Source organism: Leucopleurus acutus, assembly GCF_964270905.1.
Source record: "Leucopleurus acutus genome assembly, chromosome: 7".
NCBI lineage: Eukaryota > Metazoa > Chordata > Mammalia > Artiodactyla > Delphinidae > Leucopleurus > Leucopleurus acutus.
Genome location: NC_139150.1, coordinates 105,382,858 through 105,402,428, shown reverse-complemented (window position 1 = coordinate 105,402,428; position 19,571 = coordinate 105,382,858). Strand labels below are relative to the sequence as shown.

The 19,571-nt window shown below is 38.7% G+C and overlaps 1 protein-coding gene across 1 annotated transcript in view; it reads right to left on the bottom strand.

Annotated features, from left to right (window-relative positions):
- Positions 1 to 19,571, bottom strand: part of ELP3 (elongator acetyltransferase complex subunit 3) — a 111,333-nt gene that overhangs the window by 73,708 nt on the left and 18,054 nt on the right. The window contains exons 4-7 of the mRNA XM_082843287.1: positions 19,277 to 19,347; positions 18,271 to 18,334; positions 16,521 to 16,589; positions 14,002 to 14,156 (exon numbers count right to left, since the gene is read on the bottom strand). Coding sequence (XP_082699413.1) covers positions 14,002 to 14,156; positions 16,521 to 16,589; positions 18,271 to 18,334; positions 19,277 to 19,347 — 359 coding nt within the window. The remainder of the gene's footprint in view (positions 1 to 14,001; positions 14,157 to 16,520; positions 16,590 to 18,270; positions 18,335 to 19,276; positions 19,348 to 19,571) is intronic.

The window sequence follows — 19,571 nt, the reverse complement described above, 5'->3', positions numbered from 1 at the left end:
GACAATCTGGATAAAACAAATTCCTTGAAAAGTATAATTTACCAAAATGGACACAGAAGAAACAGAAAATTTGAATATCCCTTTATCTATTAAAGGAATTGAATTAATCATCTAAGACCCTCCCATAAAGAAACTCCAGTCTTGGATAGTTTTACTGTTGAGTACTAGCAAACACTTACAGAAGAAATAATATTCATCTTACATGAACTCTTTCAGAAAATAGAGGAGGAAACACTTCATAAGTTGTTTTATAGGGCCGGCATAACACTAAAACCAAAACCTGACAAGTTACATAAAAGGAAATCACAAACCACCATCCCTCATGAAAAAAATCCTTTACAAAGTATTAGAAAGGTGAATCCAGTGATATATAAAAAGAAAAATACATTTTGACCAAATAGGGTTTATCTTAGGAATGCAAGGTTAGTTTAACATTAAGATCAAAGTGCTATATATTATCAGAATAAAGGAGGAAAATCATATGATCATTTAAATACAGACAGAGAAATCATTAGACAAATGAGTTAATGATAAAAACTCTTAGCAAAATTCTTCCATCTGATAAAGGTATCTACAAAAAAACTCACAAGTAACACTATACTTAACACTGCAATATTAAATGTTTTCCCTGTATTACTGGGAATAAGACAGAGAGACTCACTCTCACCACTTCTATTTAACACTGTACAGAATGTCCTAGCCGTTGCAATATGGCAAGAAAAAGAAAAGCATGCAAATCCAAATGGAAAAATTAAAACTCACTGTATTTGCAGATTATATGATTGTTTTTGAAGAAAATCCCAGCAAATTTACAAAAACAACTTTTAGAACTAAGTAGTGAATTTATAGTAAGGTCATATGATATAAGGTTAATATACAAAAATCAACCATGTATCTAGATACTAGCTGCAAACAATTTGAAAATACAATTTTTAAAAATTTCATTTAATATAGCATCAACAAAATACTTTGGAATAAATTTAACAAAAAGCTTACAAAATATCCAAACTGCTAAGAGAAATTAAAAAACACTTAAGGAAACCAGGAGATAGACTATGTTCAAAAACTGGAAAAAAATATATTAAATGGTAATTTTCTCAAAATTCTTCTATGGTTTAAACACATTCCCAATCCTATCACACTTTTTATTTTTTACTTATTTTTTTTAACATCTTTATTGGAGTATAACTGCTTTACAATGCTGTGTTAGTTTCTGCTGTATAACAAAGTGAATTAGTTATATGTATACTTACATCCCCATATCCCCTCCCTCCTGCGCCTCCCTCCCACCCCCCCCATTCCACCCTGCTAGGTGGTCACAAAGCACAGAGCTGATCTCCCTGTGCTATGCACCTGCTTCCTACTGCCTATCTATTTTACATTTGGTAGTGTATATATGTCAATGCTACTCTTTCACTTCATCCCAGCTTACCCTTCCCCCTCCCCGTGTCCTCCAGTTCACTCTCTACGTCTGCGTCTTTACTCCTGTCCTACTCCTAGGTTCATCTGAACCCTCTTTTTTTTTCTTTTTTAGATTCCATACATACGTTAGCATACAACATTTGGTTTTCTCTTTCTGACTTACTCCACTCTGTATGACACACTCTAGGTCCATCCACCTCACTACAAATAACTCAACTTCACTTCTTTTTTGGCTGAGTAATATTCCATTGTATATATGTGCCACATCTTTATCCATTCATCTGTCGATAGACACTTAGGTTGCTTCCATGTCCTGGCTATTGTAAACAGTGCTGCAATGAACATTGTGGTACATGTCTCTTTCTGAATTATGGTTTTCTCAGGGTATATGCCCAGTAGTGGGACTGCTGGGTCATATGGTAGTTCTATTTTTAGTTTTTTAAGGAACCTCCATACTGTTCTCCATAGCAGCTGTAACAATTTACATTCCCACCAACAGTGCAAAAGGGTTCCCTTTTCTTCACACCCTCTCCAGCATTTATTGTTTGTAGACTTTTTGATAATGGCCATTCTGACCAGAGTGAGGTGATACCTCGTGGTTTTGATTTGCATTTCTCTAATGATTAGTGACAACTGAGCATCCTTTCATGTGTTTGTTGGCAATCTGTATATCTTTTTTGGAGAAATGTCTATTTAGGTCTTCTGCCCATTTTTGGATTGGGCTGCTTGTTTTCTGGATATTGAGCTGCATGAGCTGCTTGGATATTTTGGAGATAAACCCTTTGTCAGTTGCTTCGTTTGCAAATATTTTCTCCCATTCGGAGGGTTGTCTTATTGTCTTGTTTATGGTTTCCTTTGCTGTGCAAAAGCTTCAAGTTTCATTAGGTCCCATTGTTTATTTTTGTTTTTATTTCCATTTCTCTAGGAGATGGATCAAAAAGGATCTGCTGTGATTTATGTCATAGAGTGTTCTGCCTATGTTTTCCTCTAAGAGTTTTATAGTGTCTGGCCTTACATTTAGGTCTTTAATCTTTTTTTTTGCGGTACGCGGGCCTCTCACTGTTGTGGCCTCTCCTGTTGTGGAGCACAGGCTCCAGATTCGCAGACTTAGCGGCCATGGCTCACGGGCCTAGCCGCTCCGTGGCACATGGAATTTTCCCAGACCGGGGCACGAACCCATGTCCCCTGCATCGGCAGGTGGACTCTCAACCACTGCGCCACGAGGGAAGCCCTTTAATCCATTTTGAGTTTATTTTTGTGCATGGTGTTAGGAAGTGTTCTAATTTCATTCTTTTACATGTAGCTCTCCAGTTTTCCCTGCACCACTTATTCAACAGGCTGTCTTTTCTCCATTGTATATTCTTGCCTTTGTCAAAGATACAGTGATCATACGTGCGTGGGTTTATCTCTGGGCTTTCTATTCTGTTCCATGGATCTATATTTCTGTTTTTGTGCCAGTACCATACTGTCTTTTTTCTTTTTTTAACATCTTTATTGGAGTATAATTGCTTTACAATGTTGTGTTAGTTTCTGAGTATAACAAAGTGACTCAGCCATATGTATACATATATCCCCATATCCCCTCCCTCTTGCATCTCCCTCCCACCCATACTGTCTTGATTACTGTAGCCTTGTAGTATAGTCTGAAGTCAGGCAGCCTGATTGCTCCAGCTCTGTTTTTCTTTCTTAAGATTATTTCTGCTGTTCAGGGTCTTTTCTGTTTCCATACAAATTGTAAAATTTTTTGTTCTAGTTCTGTGAAAAATGCCATTGGTAGCTTGACAGGGATTACACTGAATCTGTAGATTGCTTTGGGTAGTACAGTCATTTTCACAATGTTGATTCTTCCAATCCAGGAACATGGTATATCTCTCCATCTGTCTGTATTACCTTTAATTTCTTTCATCAGTGTCTTATAGTTTTCTGCAAACAGGTGTTTTGTCTCCTTAGGAAGATTTATTCCTAGGTATTTTCTTTTTGTTGCAATGGTAAATGGGACTGTTTCTTTAATTTCTCCTACAGATTTTTCATCTTTAGTGTATAGGAATGCAAGAGATTTCTGTGCATTAATTTTGTATCCTGCTACTTTACCAAATTCACTGATTAGCTCTAGTAGTTTTCTGGTAGCATCTTTAGGATTCTCTATGTATAGCATCTTGTCATCTGTAAACAGTGACAGTTTTAAATCTTTTCCGATTTGGATTCCTTTTATTTCTTTTTCTTCTCTGATTGCTGTGGCTAAAACTTGCAAAACTATGTTGAACAACAGCAGTGATAGTGGGCAACCTTGTCTCGTTCCTGATCTTAGAGGAAATGGTTTCAGTTTTTCACCATTGAGAACTATGTTGGCTGTGGGTCTGTCATATATGGCCTTTATTATGTTGAGGTAGGTTCCCTCTATGCCCACTTTCTGGAGAGTGTTTATCATAAATGGGTGTTGAATTTTGTTGAAAGCTTTTTCTGCATCTATTGCGATGATCATATGGTTTTTATCCTTCAGTTTGTTAATATGGCTATCAGACTTTTTAATAGAAATTGATAAGCATAAACTTTATATAGAAAGGCAAAGCACCTAAAATATCCAGAGCAATCTTGAAAAACAATGACAGAGTTAGAAGACTTATACTACTTAAAGGTATAAAACTACAGTAATCAGGACTGTGGTACTGGCATAAAGACAAAAACACATCAACGGAACAGAAGAGAGTACAGTCCCAAATTTATATAGCCAATTGATTTTTTAAAAAATTATTTTATTTTATTTATTTTTGGCTGCACGGGGTCTTTGTTGCTGCGCGTGGGTTTTCTCTAGTTGCAGCGAGTGGGGACTACTCTTCGTTGTGGTGTGCTGGCCTCTCATTGCGGTGGCTTCTCTCATTGCGGAGCATGGGCTCTAGGCGCACGGGTTTCAGTAGTTGTGGCTTGTGAGCTCTAGAGCGCAGGCTCAGTAGTTGTGGTGCATGGGCTTAGTTGCTCCACGGCATGTGGGATCTTCTGGGACCAGGACTCGAACCCACGTCTCTGCATTGGCAGGCGGATTCTTAACCACTGAGCCAACAGGGAAGCCCTAGCCAATTGATTTTTGACAAAGGTGCCAATACAATCTATACAGGAAAGGGAAGTTTTAAAACAAGTAATGTTGAAACAATTAGGTATGTATATGGAAAAAAAGAAATCTTGACTCCTACCTCACACTATATATAAAATACTAAATCAAGATGGATCATAAGCCTACGTATGAAAGGTAAATATAAAGGCTAAAACAATAACTAGAAGAGAACACAGGAAAATATCTTTTTGCCTTGTGAGTAGGCAAAGGTTTGTTAGAGATAATACAAAAAGCAGTAATTATGAAAGAAAAAATTGCAAATTAGACTTTACCAAGACAAAATACTCTGCTCAAATACATTAACATAATGAACACTCAAGCCACAGACTGGGTTTTCGTATTTGTAAAATATAGATCTAACAAAGGACTAGAATCCAGGATATATAATAGCCCAATAAAAAATGTGCAAAAGATTTTAACACACACTTCACAAAGGAAATATATATAGAAAGCATAAGCACGTAATAAAGTGCTCAACATCATTAGTCATCAGAAAAATGCAAATTAAAACCACAGCTAAACCCACAACACACCCACTAGAATAGCTAAACTTACAAAGACTGACAACACCTTATGCTGGTGAGGACGTGGAACAAATGAACACTCATACATCACTCGTAGGAGTAAAAATGGTACAACCACTTTGGGAAAATGTCTGGCCATTTCAAAACTAAACATATGATGTAGCAATTCCACTTCTAGTTATTACCCAAGAGAAATAAATACATATATTCACAAAAAGACTTATATAAGTATGTTCACTGAAGTTTTATCATAATAGCTACAAACTGGAAACAGCCCAGCTATCCATCAATAGAATGGATAAACAAACTGTGCTCTATGCATATAATAGAATCCTACCCAGCACTAAAAAGGTAACGGCTACTGAAATACCCAACGTGGATGAATCTCTAAATATAACGCTCGGTGAAAGACGCCTTACACAAAAGAGTATGTGCTATATGGTTCCATTCATATGACGTTTTAGAACAGGCAAAACTAATCTATGAAAGGAAAAAAAGAGAAGACTGCTGCTTCTGGGAGGTGCAGGTGAGGATTTACTGGGAGGAGACAGGAGGAAACTTTCTGGGATGATGGTAATGTTCTATATCTTAGTATGATTTTGTTGCACAGGTATATGCATTTGTTAGAACTCATCAAAGAGTACCCATAAGACCTGTGCATTTCACAGTATGTAAATTTACTTGAAAAGAAAATATTACAAACAGTGAAGTAGCTAACGATGTGCAAAATGCATGTATTCGGGGAGAAGGGTACTGAAGTCTGCAGCCTGCTTTGAAATGTGTTAAAAAAATAAAAAGAAGGATTGATGGGTTGATAGAGGAATGGCTAGTTGGATAAGTATGTGATAAAGCAAACACTGTAGAACCTCGGTGACAGGTATGGGATGTTCACTGGAAAATTCTTTCAATTTCTGTTTGTTTCAAATAAAATGTTGGAAGAAAAACAACTAATATCACCTCTTTTTATGATGACTAAGATTGTATCCTAGGTTGGACTGCCAATGTTGAGGATCCTGGTCACCATCTACGAAAATCTGATTACCAAGGGAGAAAGCAAAAGTGATCAACAATGTGAAGTGAGGGGCGGGGATGGGGAGGGTATTAGAGCCAAAGTCCAGACATGCAAGAGGTTCTGAGGCCTGCCAGAAATAAGGCCAGGGCAGCAAGGCAGGAGATGGCCACTTTCAGGCCTTCTTAGGTTGCTTTGCTTTCTTCATTCCTCTGCAAGTCTATGAAATTAGCTTCTGGGCCTGGGACCCAGCATTACCTAGCACTCTAGTTTTTCCAAGACACAGAAGGACATAGTTGGAGGATTTAAAGTCATTGATGGAGGGGGAAAAAAAGAGGAAGGAACAGAACTGAATTAAAAATTCCACAGGGAGAAGGTATGACTCACCTACTTCTTGGTGGGTAACTACCCTTTTAAATTGCATCTTGTGAAAACAGCCAAGGAGCATTAAAAATTGAATGCAAAACTGCTTCTGGGCAAGGCTGATTAAAAAGGAATAAAACCATTTTAAAAGGTTGTTTTGAGATATTTGGCAACATTTGCATTCTGGTGAACGGGTGACTCAGATCCCACTGCTGGTCCTTTTCACCTCCAGAGCTATGATTTTTAGAGGATGATAGTCACCAGTAATTGATGATCTCTGGAGATTACTGCAGTCTCAGTCTAGCTGAGAGTAATGAGTGATTATCACTTTGCTTGATTTAATGAGCCTTCACAGAAATCATACCTGCTTTGTCCTTGACCTCTCTGTTCACTCAGCTTTCCAATGTTTCCATCTGCAAGGATATAACATACTGCTTGTTACTAACCTGCCATAAATAACAACCAAGTTCACCTTGTTAGGGCTTTTCCTTACCCTAACTCTTAATCTTTTAAGAAAAAAACAAAACTTTAACCAGATGGCACACACAATAGCAAAGCAGAGACACACTTGAGCTGATAGTAGAACTTGACACTAATTCGAACAAAGACTTTTAACCTTAAACACGGTTGACTCATCTGTCACAATATGTAACTTTTAACTTAATTTAAAATTAATATTAAAAAAAAAACCCACCTAGGGACTTCCCTGATGGCGCAGTGGTTGAGAATCCACCTGCCAATGCAGGGGACACAGGTTCAAGCCCTGGTCCGGGAAGATCCACCTGCCGCAGAGCGACTAAGCCCGTGTGTCACAACTACTGAGCCTGCGCTCTAGAGCCCACAAGCCACAACTACTGAGTCCACATGCCACAACTACTGAAGCCCGCACGCCTAGAGCCCTTGCTCTGCAAAGAGAAAAGCCACCGCAATGAGAAGCCCACACACCGCAACAAAGAGCAGCTCCCGCTCGCTGCAACTAGAGAAAGCCTGCGCGCAGCAACGAAGACCCAACGCCGCCAAAAATAAATAAATAAAATAAATAAATTTATTAAAAACAACAACAAAAAACACCCCACCTATGCTAAGCTTGTCAAAGTCAGTATTACATCTGTGTAGTTGTACTAGTATCAACTACTAGTAAAATAAACATGAAATTCATCACCTTACCTCTGAGAGAGGTGGGTCACGCTGGGTAACCCAAACAATTTTCATGAATACCCTCTGCGCAAGAGAACTTAGAGAACGGCAAAGTAAATATCTCATCCAAAAATTTTGAAGAAAACGTTATGTTCAAAACACAGTATCTCTGGGCTGCTCTACATTTTGCAAAGATGTCAACATTTGAAAATAGTTTTCTATGTCTCTATAATACAAACCAGACAACTATTTCTTCAAATTATACAAAGCTTCCCTGAAAAACAAATACCAACTCTATTATAGGGAATTGGCAGTAAAAATTTACCTCAACAAAGCAAACAAGATACCAGAAATTGGCTTTTTCCAGATAATCTCATAAAAGTATAGAGACCAGGAGTAAAAAGCAAAACACGTCGAATGTGGGTTGGCAGGATTCAGTGTAGCATTTATGGATGGTTTCATGACTCCCAGATTGTACTTTTACTACTTCCCGAGAGCCATTCATGATATTTGTTGCAATGAAGGCTCAAATCCCATAAAAATTTTTATCCGAAAGTAAAGTGTTTGTTGCCCCCTTGAGGTAAATTCAAGAAACAAAACAACGCCGGCTCTGCCTGGTCCATTAGAGAAAGAGGCTTGCTTCTCCAAACGGCTTTTTCTACACACATACCGTAATCGCAAGTTATAATAATAATAAAACTCTATTTTCACCTGGAAAAAAAGAGGCAATTTACAAACACCACTAGACACTGGACCATTTCTGCAAAAATAAAGATAAAACTTCACACAAAGAATATAGCAAATATTTTAAAGTTTCAGCTGATGAGATGTCAGACTAACTGCATCCTAAAAATTCATTATGCAGATCTTCAGTTGGCCTAGTTCACATGACCCGGGGGACCCAAACTGTAGACTGAAAAGCTCTGCAGCAAACTTTCATGGGGGTGGGGAAGGGCGGGACAAGTCCAAGATATTTATGGCTCAAATCCACATAATGTGCAAGGTCTGCAACATGAGAACAGCTGCACTAACGAAAAAATATATAATACATAAGCATGCGTAGAAAAATATGATGGTCTGAATAGATTATCCTGTGAGGGAATTCTCAGAGTTCAATGGATTTTAGTCAGTAATCCTCTGAGGTACTGCTGCCATCCTAATATCATGGGGCTTTGAACTAATTAAGGTTGTTTTTCTTCCTCCAATTGCATTTTATTCTAAGCTATCATCTGATTTTCAGTATTATTAGGAAGAATGCGATGGATTTACATCATTACTCCTCTAAAGATTGAAAGACTTCAGCGTTTTACTCAGCATGACTCATATTCATGAATGATCAAGGTTCTGAATGAGCAGTAAAATACGGTCCCATCTCATCCTGCTACGAAAGGCCCTGCAGGATGGAGAGATCACCTGGGCCAGCTGTTGCTCAAAGTCCAGATTCATGGACATAGAATTAACCTGTCACATCCTCTACTGGCAATCACACAAAGTAGCTGCTCACACATGCTTTCCCAGCTGCTGAACTCTCTACCCAGGCCCCTCAAACTACCCTTGAGATTTATTTAAACTTATGAAAAAGTCTCTACTCTTTTCATTTTTACCAACCCAAAGGAGAGCAAAGGAAGGGGCTAGGAGAAGTAGGGAGAGCACAAAAAGACGGCCCTGTCCCCAATTCCAAGAGGAAGCCCCACCTAGGTCGTTAGCTGTCAATATCTGACCAACAGATGGATCATTCAAAATTCATTCACAAGTGTACTTGTCCAAAACTGTTTTAATTACAGGGTAATGAAAGTTTCCTCACTTGTAAAACAGGGATGAGTTAAATACTTAAAGACTTCTTATAAGAATTGAATAAGTGAATACTTATCACAATGCTCAGCACACTGTACGCTGTACACGTCCTCCTTTACCCCCACGTCTCATGTCCCTTTCTCCTGAGTGCTAACTATTGCCTATGATGATCACCATTCTACCACCTCTTCTATGCATTTATACTCACAGGCACGTATACAAAAATGATGGGCTCACACTGCAAGAATGGCCCTAAAAATTGCGTTTTCATGTAGCATACCTTGGAAATCTGTAACTCTCCCATAAGGTGACCTTATCCATTTGCATGGCTATAAATACCATCTATGAGCTGATAATCCCCAATTTTATATCGCCAGCCCAGACATCTCTTATATAGCCTATGGACATCCCCACCTGAATGTATTCTAGGCATTTCAAACTTAATGCAGCCAAAGTAAAACTCTTGATTTTCTCCCACAAACCTGTTCTTCCTTCTGTCTTTTCCGTCTCAGTATGTGACACAACTCTCGATCATTTCCTACAACCAAAACCTGGGTGTCATCCTTGATTCGTTCCTCTTTCTTACCGCGGACCTGATCCAAAATCTGTCAGTTTCCACACAAAAATACAGCTATTCCATCTATTCTTTTCTGTCATTACTGCCACCACCCTCATCTGAGCTGGGGTGGATACAACACTCTTCCACCCAGTTTCCCACGTCCACTCTTGCACCAACATTCTCATGTTGCAGCCACACAATAACCAGAATGAGCTTCTTACAAACCCGAACACATCAGTCTCCTGCTTGAAACCATTCATCTACTTCCTACTGCTGATTCGAAAGTTTTTAAGTCCTCAAAAGCATGTATAATCAGGCCCACACCTAACTTTTCAATCTCCCTTCATGACATATGCCCCCCTTTTCACTGGAATCTAGATACCCTGGCCTCCTCTCTGTTCCTGGAACACCTCAAGTTCTTCCTCATTTCAGTGCCTCTTCTTTTTTCTGCGCTTGGCCTGACTCCCTCCTTATACTTCAGATCTCAGCTTAAACGTCACCACTTTGTGTGCAGAATCAGCCCAGGTATTCTCCATCATAGCCGTCTATATCCATCACAGCACTTGCTGTTTGGTATTTGTTGAACCAGTAGAATGTAAGCACCACGAGGGCAAGGACAACATCCGTCTTGTTCACCACGTTGTTCCCAGTGTCCAAGGCAATGCATGGCCCCTAATGGGCCTTCAATTAATGTTCAGTAAATAAAAGAGAACAGTACACAGTAACTTAGCCAGGTGTTCCTGAAATTTCTGAAAATAAAAACTATTCTAAGACTTTCACTTCTTAAATCATTGAACTATATATGAAACCTTAGTATTCTTCTCACTAAAAATGGAGATATGAGGTATCAAAAGAAAGCATAATTGTCTTCCGTCAACTAGAATTTGAAATAAATGATCCCATCAACAAATTATTTAATAGTTATTAAACAGTAATTAGAACAATAGTTATTAAATAATAGTCACTTGTTTTTCTATGGCTGAGTAATATTCCATTGTATATATGTGCCACATCGTCTTTATCCATTCATCTGTCGACGGACACTTAGGTTGCTTCCATGTCCTGGCTATTGTAAGTAGAGCTACAATGAACATTGGGGTACATGACTCGTTTTGAATTATGGTTTTCTTAGGGTATATGCCCAGTAGTGGGACTGCTAGGTCATATGGTAGTTCTATTTCTAGTTTTTTATTTTTTTTGTAGTATGCGGGCCTCTCACTGTTGTGGCCTCTCCCGTTGTGGAGCACAGGCTCCGGACGCGCAGGCTCAGCGGCCATGGCTCACGGTCCCAGCCACTCCGTGGCACACGGGTCCTCCCGGACCCGGGCACGAACCCGTGTCCCCTGCATCGGCAGGCGGACTCTCAACCACTGCGCCACCAGGGAAGCCCTCTATTTCTAGTTTTTTAAGGAACCTCCATACTGTTCTCCACAGTGGCTGTATCAATTTACATTCCCACCAACAGTGTAAGAGGGTTCCCTTTTCTCCACACCCTCTCCAGCATTTATTGTTTGTAGATCTTTTGATGATGACCATTCTGACTGGTGTGAGGTGATACCTCACTGTAGTTTTGATTTGCATTTCTCTAATGATTAGTAATGTTGAGCATCTTTCATGTGTTTGTTGGCAATCTGTGTATCTTCTTTGGAGAAATGTCTACTTAGGTCTTCTGCCCATTTTTGAATTGGGTTGCTTGTTTTTTTGATATGGAGCTGCATGAGCTGCTTGTATATTTTGGAGATGAATCCTTTGTCAGTTGCTTCATTTGCAAATACTTTCTTCCATTCTGAGGGTTGTCTTTTCATCTTGTTTATGGTTACCTTTGCTGTGCAAAAGCATTTAAGCTTCATTAGGTCCCATGTGTTTATTTTTGCTTTTACTCCCATTTCTCTAGGAGGTGGGTCAAAAAGGATCCTGCTGTGATTTATGTCAAAGTGTTCTCTATGTTTTCCTCTAAGAGTTTCATAGTGTCTGGCCTTACATTTAGGTCTTTAATCCATTTTGAGTTTATTTTTGTGCATGGTGTTAGGAAGTGTTCTAATTTCATTCTTTTACATGTAGCTGTCCAGTTTTCCCAGCACCACTTACTGAACAGGCTGTCTTTTCTCCATTGTATATTCTTGCCACCTTTATCAAAGATAAGGTGACCATATGTGCATGGGTTTATCTCTGGGCTTTCTATCCTGTTCCACTGATCTATATTTCTGTTTTTGTGCCAGTACCATACTGTCTTGATTACTGTAGCTTTGTAGTACAGCCTGAAGTCAGGTAGCCTGATTCCTCCAGCTCTGTTTTTCTTTCTCAAGATTGCTTTGGCTATTCAGGGTCTTTTGTGTTTCCATACAAACTGTAAAATTCTTTGTTCTAGTTCTGTGAAAAATGCCTTTGGTAGCTTGACAGGGATTGCACTGAATCTGTAGATTGCTTTGGGTAGTACAGTCATTTTCACAATGTTAATTCTTCCAATCCAAGAACACGGTATATCTCTCCATCTGTTTGTATCGTCTTTAATTTCTTTCATCAGTGTCTTATAGTTTTCTGCATACAGGTGTTTTGTCTCCTTAGGAAGGTTTATTCCTAGATATTTTATTCTTTTTGTTGCAATGGTAAATGGGAGTGTTTTGTTTGGATGGGCCTAGAGTCTGTCATACAGAGTGAAGTAAGTCAGAAAGAGGAAAACACATACCTTATGCTAACACATATATATGGAATCATAAAAAAAAAAAAAAAGGTTCTGATGAACCTAGGGGCAGGACAGGAATAAAGACGCAGACATAGAGAATGGATTTGAGGACCCAGGGAGGGGGAAGTTGGCAAGCTGGGACAAAGTGAGAGTAACACTGACATATATACACTACCAAATGTAAAACAGATAGCTAGTAGGAAGCAGCCGCAACATGCAGGGAGATCAGCTTGGTGTTTTGTGACCACCTAGAGGGGTGGGATAGGGAGGGTGAGAGGAAGACACAAGAGGGAGGGGATACCGGGATATATGTATACATATAGCTGACTCACTTTGTTATACAGCAGAAACTAACACAACATTGTTAAACAATTATACCCAATAAATATGTTTTTTAAAAAAAGTCACTTGTTTTGTGGATTATATAGCAGTTAAATGTCTCAGATTGAAAGTACTCCCAGTGCTCTTTTTGGGTGGGCTCACCTAGTCCAATCAAAGCTACCCCTGCAGTTTAGACCAGCCTCAGGCTGAGAAGATCTGCACAGTGATTTTTTTGGTTTTTTTTAAAGTAAATTTATTTACTTATTTATTTATTTTTGGCTGCATTGGGTCTTTGTTCCTGCACGGGGCCTTTCTCTAGTTACGGCGAGCAGGGGCTACTCTTCGTTGCGGTGTGGGGGCTTCTCACTGCGGTGGCTTCTCTTGTTGTGGAGCACGGGCTCTAGGCACTTGGGCTTCAGTAGTTGTGGCACACGGGCTCAGTAGTTGTGGTTCACGGGCTCTAGAGTGCAGGCTCAGTAGTTGTGGCACATGGGCTAGGTTGCTCCATGGCATGTGGGATCTTCCTGGACCAGGGCTCGAACCCGTGTCCCCTGCATTGGCAGGCGGATTCTCAACCACTGCACCACCAGGGAAATCCCTTGGTTTTGGTTTTTTGTTGCTGTTGTTCTTTCTTTTTCTTAAGTTTCTTTTTATTCTTTCACATAGTGATTTTGTGAAAATACTAATAACCAATGGACCATACTCACTTTTTAAAAACATAATCCTTTTTCCCACAAAACAGAAGCAACTACAAGGACTAGGACTGCATGAGATGACAGATGTTAACTCAGCTTACTGTGCTCATCATTTCATGATATATGTGACATCAAATCATTATGCTGCACACCCTAACTTATACAGTGCTCTACGTTCATTGTATCTCAAGAAAATTGGGAAAAAATGTATTTAACCTTACAACCCATGAAAGGTATGCAAATAAAAAGAATGACATCCTCTCCCCTCCCTCCCCAAAAGAACTAGGAATATAGACATAGAGCAAAAGGAATTCTCACAGACTGCTGCTAGGAGGATAAACTGACAACCAGCGTTGGTGAATATGATAAAATAAGAATTTCTTACTTGACTGCCTCGTAAATATTGTTGGAGGTATGTCCTGATAAGGCATCATGTAAATTTCGAATAAAATAATCTCTGTATTCTTCTGGAAGGGCCATAAATGTTCCACCCATCACAATAAATTCCACTTTATCCACACTGTGACCAAGCTGTTTTAACTGAAAGATATAAATTCATCAGCATTAGAAAGATATAGTCAACTACCCTAAGAGGGTTATTGCAAATTTCTAATTTTATTTTGCGGTGTTCTCATCAGTATAGTTTAAAAATGAGAAGCAAACATGTTAAGCAAATTCTATGGACTAAAAAAAATAGACTCCAGGGTCTGAAAAGGAAATTATTGCTCAAATAAGGAGGACGAGAATTAAAAATAATAAACAAGAAGTCTGATGTCAACTTACAGAGTTAAGTGAAAACTTAATAATACAAAGAATATAAATTAGAGAGCAGCAAAGCAAATAACACAATATGTAATAGAATAAACAAATATTTATTGATTACATATTTTATGCGAGACTTTGTGGTCAGCATTGGGGACGAAGAAGACTATACACAACATAATCAGGACTTGATGCAAGTGAAAGAAAGAGAACACTAGATTAGAAAGAAACGTTAAGAAAGCAGTTTTAAATTAAAAGTTTTGAATTAATTATGAAGTTTCTGGGTACAGGTAGCACCTTAAGCCTAGTTTCAGGGGTGGGGGAAGGACAATAAACTCTGAAATATGACATCTCTTCTATTTGGGAAGAGAATGGTATAGATCTTTCAGGTTTTTAAACTACAATAAGGCAAGATTCTAATTTTTAGAAACAGGTATTTAAATTTCTTGCCATATCTTAGGCCTGAGGAAAACTAGGTCAAGTAGACTACAAATTATGAACTCTAATGTACTACGTAAAGAGGATGTCCACACTTAATATGAGCAAAAGGTTACCTTGTTTTATACTTGTTTCTGAAAATGGCAAATAACTTATACATACATACATCCTTATACATATGTAAATCCTTACAGATACATAAGCATATGGGCATGCATGTGCATACACATGCAAATATATATCTGTAAGTACGTGTACATATAGCTATCAACACTAAAAGAATACTCTATAACTACGGTTGTTTACCAGGAATACACAACAAAATCTTCCTGGTAGCTTTTTCAAAATATCTTGCCTGGACCCTAAACCAGACTTAATCAGAACTTCAGCAGTGAAATCTGGCATGTATTTTGGAAAAGTTACTCAGGTGATTCTAGTGCATTTACAGTTAGGAAAAGAATCACTACTCTCTGGTAGTTTCTAAAATCTTTCAAAACCCATGCTCCTGTTTGGAAAATATAAACATTTTGAACTCTACTGAAACACTTCAAATGAGTTAAATATCATAGCTAAGGGAATTCCCTGGTGGTCCAGCCAGTGGTTAGGGCTCCGTGCTTCCACTGCAAGGGGCATGGGTTCCAAAAAAAAAAAAATTATGGCTAAAGAAGAAATTGAAGCAATGGTCAGTTTAGGAACTATGTTGGCTCCCTGCAGGTGGGGTCCTCTCCTACAGCTGACAATCCTGATCCATATATGCTTGGGTGACAATGATGTGAAAATCAGAAGTGGCTGGTATCCACTCGTAATAACAGTTAAGCACAGAAGCGACTTACTGACTATGGTATGTGCTACTTTCCATTTGAGATTTTCTAGTTGTCTTACTAGATGTAACTATAAAAACTATGGACAGTGCTTGCATTGTTTGAAATTGGACAAGTTTAAAATAAAATTGTGAAAAAGAAAATCTGTATTAATGTTCAGAGTTCTTGAACAGAGCAAGGCCATCTACACAGTACTTGTCTTTAATCAGTTATATTGAGGTATAATTTTTTTTTTTTTTTTGTGGCTTTGCCATGCAGTTTGCAGGATCTCAGTTTCCCGACTAGGGATTGAACCCAGGCCACGGCAGTGAAAATCCGGAATCCTAACCACTAGGCCACCAGAGAACTCCCGGGGTATAATTTATATACAACAAAATCCACTAACTTTAACTGTACAATTAAATGAGTTTTGACAAATGTTTAGAGTTGTGTAACCACTGCCACCACCACCACCAGTATACAGAACAACTCCATGGCTCCCAAGAGTCCCTCATCCCCCTGTACAGTCAATTCCCCATTCACACCCCAGCAAACTAGTCACAATACTTCTCACTTGGCTTATGGAAGCTAAAATTCAATCCACCCACCTATTGTCTAAGACATATCCACATTCTGTAAATTTCATACCACAAATAACTTTCTACAAATTGAAAGAACTTTAGAGACTATAAAATCCTTACAGAAAATAATACAGTCTTTAAAGGAAGCAGTGTTTTTGACCTTGCTAGGTATTGCAAAATAGTCCCCCTCCCTCAGATGGATATTAAAAACTTACAAAGGGGAGAAATATTCTTTCAGTTCTTATTTCTGGTTCAACTCAAATCAAGCAAGAATACCTTCTAAGTATAAAGATCTAATGTAACAATGCTTTTTAAAACCTTACCTGTTCTATTCGGTGTCTTGTCTGTAGATAAGGGTCATACCTAGCACGGATAGCTCGCATGGAGGTTGGCTAAGAAAAAAGAGAAGTATCCTGTTATGCCCACACTGAATTAAGAATAAAAAGTAGTTTCAAAAGGGTATTAAAAATAAAGTTCCCTTGGGCTCCTTTCTTCCTCTCTCAGTCTTGTCAGGGTTCAAAATAATGTCCTGAATAGCATTTGGCTGGTCTCCACTCAACAGGAGGCAGCTCCTTGGACCATAGTTATATCTTTGTGTAAACCCTTATGGAAACCCCAGGGTCACCAAATTGTTATACTGCTCACAGACATAGCTGTGTATACACATTCAAAAGAGTTACTTGATAAAATAACTTTTAAACCAGATCATTAAATATCAATACAACAACAGTTTGTAATGGCTTAACAAAAAGCCATCATGCTATCATACAATGGAATAGTCTATGGCCATGAAACAATATACTGATATAAAATGTTCCCTAAGATACATTGTCAAATGAGAAAGGTAAGGTGCAAGGTTTTGATAGACTACCTCCTGTGTAAAAAGTTAGGATAAAGAGTATGTATTGCTTTTATATCTATATACTATCTCTGAAGGGGATGATACTGATTGTCTTCGGGGGCTGAAGCAGACAGGGGTGGCCAGGGGAGAGTGACGAGAGGGAGTCTTCACTGAAAAATTCTTTTAGTATTTTTAAAAATTTGAACTATGAAAAACAGGTAAGAAATGAAAAACCATGTATAAGAAAAAAGTCACATGGTTTCCTGGCTGCTGGCCTCTTTGGATGAGGCTGACGACTTCGAAAGCCTGCTCGCTGGCCTCCTGCTTTCACTCTTGCACCCGCTCTAATCCTGCCCTCACAGAACCATCAAATGATCTTTTAAAAACCAACACTGGATTATATCAACCCCTGCTTTAAATCTGGATGGCTTTTCACAACACCTATAACAAACTCCTTGCCCTGGCTTACAATCCCCTGCAGCACCCGTCTCCCGAATCTCATTCTCCCCTCACCTGCTCTGCTCCAGAGCCCCCCACTGTCATTCTGAGCCTGGCTCCGTGTTCCAGCTATTCTCTCTGCTAGGAATACTCTTTCTTGGTATTCTTGAAAGGCTCTTTCTTGTCATTCAGGGCTCAGTTTAAATGTCACCTCCTCAGACCATTCCTTCCTAGCCCCCAAGGCTGAAGTATCCACCCTGCTACGACATCTTACTTGACTTTACTTCCCTGCTTTGCATTTACTAGTACCTGGTTGTTTTTTCTTGTTTGTTTCTTTACTGTCTACCCCCATTTATTAGAATGTAAATTTCTCAAGACCTGACCTGTTTTTTCACAGCTGCAGAGGCAGGACAATGTACTGGTGAGGAGCACAGAATTCAAAGCCCGGCCCTGTTACATATTAGGGGCATGTCTCCAGGCCAGTCATGTAAGACTTCTAGGCCCTGGTTTCCTTATCTAAAAAACTGGGATAATAATAGTGTCTACCTTCAAAATCCTGCTGTCAGGTTTAAAGTTGTAAAGCACTTAGAACAATGTTGACATATTAATAATAAGTGCTTACATAAATATTTCGCCAGTGACTAGAACAACAGACACTCAGCAAATGTTTGGTGAATGAATAACTTATGTAATCAGGAAAAAAATAAAAATTTTAAGAGAGCCGGTACTTATAAAAGCAGACTCTTAATAAAGTATGCTGTAACACTCCTCAGGACAGCCTCACATTACTTTACCTCATATCCAGTATAAGACTGGGTCGAATATTCAAAGTCTGAATCAGGTCCACCAGGGCAGTATCTGCCAATACAATAAAATGAAGATGTCAGATACAGAACTTAGTTCAACAGTCTAGTTCAAGTATCTACAGGCTCCGTAAAATCCTGACTGAACCAGCTTCATTTTCGAATCCTAACAGAAGGTTGTACCTTTGTAGCATCTACAAATATATACATTTTCTACTAACAAGTAAAAAGATAAACATATAAAGGAACATTATTACAGTCATTTTCAGAGTATTGCAGTCACTATTATTTTAGAAGTTTAAGCTTTTAGGGGCAAATAACCGGGCCTAAGTTTTCCTAAGTTTGGATTGATACTCACAGTGCTCTCTTGGTAACTACACTTAAGAAAATCTTTCTCCTGATTAATAATCTTCCTGTCTAGAGTCATGAATATTCTTCTGCTAATTTTTCTAATTATCTAAATTTAATAAGTTTAAAGATTATTAGTAAGGCTAAGTTTTTACTTTGATACTTTTCTGATCCAAATTCATTATAAACTTCTGACATTTGGAATTTACGCAGCTTATATTCCCATGTATCATTTATCAAGTTAACAGAGTATCTACTGTTTTGAGTTCTGTAACCTATGAATTTTTTTTACTGTGTATTGCAACAAATTAAAATCTTTATATGCTTCATTTTTAAAGCATTGAGACATCCTACTAATAGGTGCTTGTTTCAAAGAACTAACTTATGAATCTATTAAGTCAAAGTTTTAAATATTACCAGGGAGTTCCCTGGTGGCCTAGTGGTTAGTGATGCCGGGCTTTCACTGCTGTGGCCCGGGCTCAATCCCTGGTCGGGAAACTGAGGTCCCACAAGCCATGGCCAAAAAACAAATACAAACAAAAAACAGTTTTAAATATTACCAGCATGTATTGATCAAGGCTCTAGGGGACTTAACTGGTTCAATTAAAATACATACACATACACAATTTATCACAATCATCATACTCACACACATATGTTTCCTGTAAAACTGATGTGTGGACATCTGTGGGGTTTGCACATGACAGCCACAACAGCAATCTATAAAAGGAAGATTAATAAAAAAGCAATTATGAAATAATTCATACAGGCGGCATGGGTGCCACCCGCTGGGGCTCCGCTCTCCTTGCACAAGCCTGCGCGTCCTTCCCGGCGAGGTCCCTGCGCGGCACGGCCAGGCTCAGTGCAATTTTGACAGCAATCATCATACCAAGCTATTATGAAGTGTGATGTCAGTCTGGAGGACGGATAATATATAAGCCAGT